At 48.3% G+C, this 2,947-nt stretch overlaps 1 protein-coding gene across 1 annotated transcript; it reads right to left on the bottom strand.

Moving 5' to 3' along the window:
* Positions 1–23: 23 nt before the first annotated feature.
* On the bottom strand, positions 24–2,942 carry LOC126496367 (tetratricopeptide repeat protein 30A2; the record flags this gene model as incomplete). The annotated part of the gene is made up of 1 exon (XM_050133888.1): positions 24–2,942. A coding segment is annotated over one exon (1,932 nt), but the record flags the coding sequence as incomplete, so codon positions are not given.
* Between the last annotated feature and the right edge of the window lie 5 nt (positions 2,943–2,947).

Below are 2,947 nucleotides of genomic sequence, written 5' to 3' on the forward strand. Positions count from 1 at the left end.
CCCCCCCCCCCCCCCCCCGCTTTTCATTTTCAGCTTAACACTTCTTAACTAAAAACATTGCAAAGCTTCTAAACTTGAGCTTCCAAGGCGGCCGTGGGTAAAGTGCTACCTGGGTAGGCCTGAGGGCTTGAGTTCAACTCACGAGAGTCAGGGCAGAAAGGGGAAAGCCACTCCTAAAAGTTTTTCACTTCTACAAATACATCATGGCACCCACATGCCTACACACACACACACACACACACACACACACACACAACCTTTTAAAAAGAACTTCCATATTTAGTATTGTAAACATTTATGAAGTGCAGTCAACTATGGAAAACCCCAAGCACAGATGATGAAATGTTGATTATAAAACCTAAGAACTAACCAAGCACATCATGGGAGAAAAATGGAACCACTGGCTAAAAATAACCAGAAAAGAACCTAGGAAAATGATTCTGTTATTTAGTACTGGTACTTTCAAAAAGACTGAGACCAGGTCCAAACTAGACTTTCATTTTTGATGGGGTCCAGAAAGTGAAATAACTCCAACAATAGAAACAAAAAGGTCCCAAAGAGACCAACCAACAAACAATCACCAAAAGAAAAAAAAAACCTGGAGGCATATGGCTAAGAATTAAATTTATTGGGTAGCAAATCTGCCAAGAGAACAAAGTCTGCATTCTGTTTCTCTTCACTGATGGTGAGATGGTTTGCTGTGTCCCAGCAACAGGGCCTACAAGGCAGGACCTCAGACGGTATACTAGTTACTGAGGCAAAGTTCTCTTTACAGCTCAAGACAAAACACTCAAAGCGCTGGGCCTCTGCAGCAATGTTGCTGCAGCAACTGTGGGTGGTATCTAGCAGCAAGAATGTGGGTGCCTATATCACACACTGGCTACAAAAGTGGAAGACTGATATAGTTTTAAGTATACCGAGTCAAACCTGAAAGAAATATAAAAATGCACAGGAAAACAAAAAAAGGAAAATATAGATTTGAAAAACTCTAATGACCTTTGCAAAAGTAACTACACATTCCACCCTATGATCTCATAAATCAATGCTTTCAACTGTCTGGACTCATATGTGACTGTATTCTTCCCAGTGTGCATTCTCTCTTCCTCCAAAGGCTGTTCTATAACAGCAGGGATGTTTTTGCCAAAAATTTCACAGTGCTCTAGAAACTGGACACATTCTTGAATAACAGTGTCTCTCAGCATGATCGTGTGTTTTGACATGTTTTCTAGCAAGGACAGGAAGCATCTTTTAGCATAATACCACGTATCAGTTCCTAGCTTTTTATGGTAAGGCTCCAGGCTCTTGATAACCCTGGAGATACCAAAGTCATAGTTTCCTTTGGCACAATAGAGTGTTCCTATCACCAAGTTCACAATGCAGAGGTGGTAGATTTTCTTGTCTGGGTCACCATAGGAGAGTTGTTCCTCCTCCTTCTCAATCTTCCTCATCAGCTCCTCGGCTTCCTCATTCTGACTTGTCATGATGTAGGAGACACAGAGGTTGGCTAGGACAATGGCGCTGACGCTCAGGATGTTGTCGTAGTTCTTCTTGACGATAGGCTCGTAGAAGCCGATGGCCTCTTTGTACTTGTTTTCCTGCATGAAGAGGACGTGGGCCACATTCAGCTTCCACACATCATGGTCATTGCAGAATTCCACAGATTTGCGGAAGATCTTCTCCACCATGGGATAGTTTTCAAAATTCCAGTAGATTTTTGCCTGGGCCATGAGGACAGGGATATACTTCTCGAGAGTTTCATCGTATTCATTCACGGCCTTTATGACAATTTCATCATCTCTGTTGTGTCTTGCTTCCTGAACTTGCTTAGTGAGTCTCCTGAGCTGCTCAGTCAGCATGCCAGCTAGCCCGTCCAGCTTTATGAAAGCCTCTTCGGGAGCCGTCTGGCAAGTGATCATGGCATCCAAGAAGTCATAGAGATAGGGCGTGAGGAACTTGTATGTCAAGTGGGCATTCTCTGCCAGGACATCAGCTGCCAGGTCAAAGTACTCATATTTACAGTAGAGCAGCAGCAGGTTGCCGAAGGTCTCTGGGGGAAAGGGGTTCTGCTGCAGCAGGAACTGGAGCTTCTCAAACCCCTCAGTAGGTCTGGTATCCATGTTCATCAGAGCCTGGTTGTGCAGGGTCACAGGGTCCAACTCTTCCTCTGCCCTGGGCGGCATGTCAGTGAGGGCTTCCTGGGCCGCCTCGTAGTTTCTCAGTTGGTATTCTATGGCTGCCTTGAGGTTGAAGGCTTCGACCAGTGCTGTCTGGTGAAGGACTACGGTGTTGCCAACACTTCGAACATCAATGCCTTCGGTGGCCATGCCCACACCTAACTCTGGGTGCTGACGGATGCCTCTCTCTATGATGTTGGCGATATGCTTCAGAGCTGGGGCATACTGACGATTGCTGTAATATGCCAAAGCCAGGTTGTAAGATACATCAGGCTGGTAGCCACACGCCTGCAGGGCTGCAAAGAACTTGGAACAGGCAGCTTCATAGTGTCCCTCCTTGTAGAGCAGACAACCCATGTTGACCAAACCATCTGGGTCATTCTCCCCTCCACTGTCTTCTCCAGCTTCCCCACTCAGCAGCTGCTCCACCAGGCTCCTGGCTCCTGGCAGGTCGCCCTCGCTGTACTTGATAGCAGCCTGGAGGCGAAGGACGCGAGTCTGATAGGTGGGGTTGTCCAGGAGGAAGGCGACCCGCGTGGCCTCGGGATACAGGCAGGCCTTGTACAGCGCCTGGGCCTGGTAGAGGCGGTACTGCTCGAGTTCCGGGTGCATCTGGCTCAGCTGCTCATAGCACTCTGCAGCGAGCTCGAACTCCTGCAGGCGGTAGTAGCAGTAGGCCAGCAGCGACAGCCCGGCGCGGCTGCGGGGGCTCCTCTGCAGCTCGGCGGCCAGCAGCTGCGCCGCCTCTGAGTAGCGGGAGTCGCGGATGAGCC

The sequence above is a fragment of the Alexandromys fortis genome, unplaced genomic scaffold (genome assembly GCF_014885135.2).
Source record: "Alexandromys fortis isolate MF-2015 unplaced genomic scaffold, M_Fortis_MF-2015_v1.1 scaffold_3279, whole genome shotgun sequence".
Taxonomy (NCBI): Eukaryota; Metazoa; Chordata; class Mammalia; order Rodentia; family Cricetidae; genus Alexandromys; species Alexandromys fortis.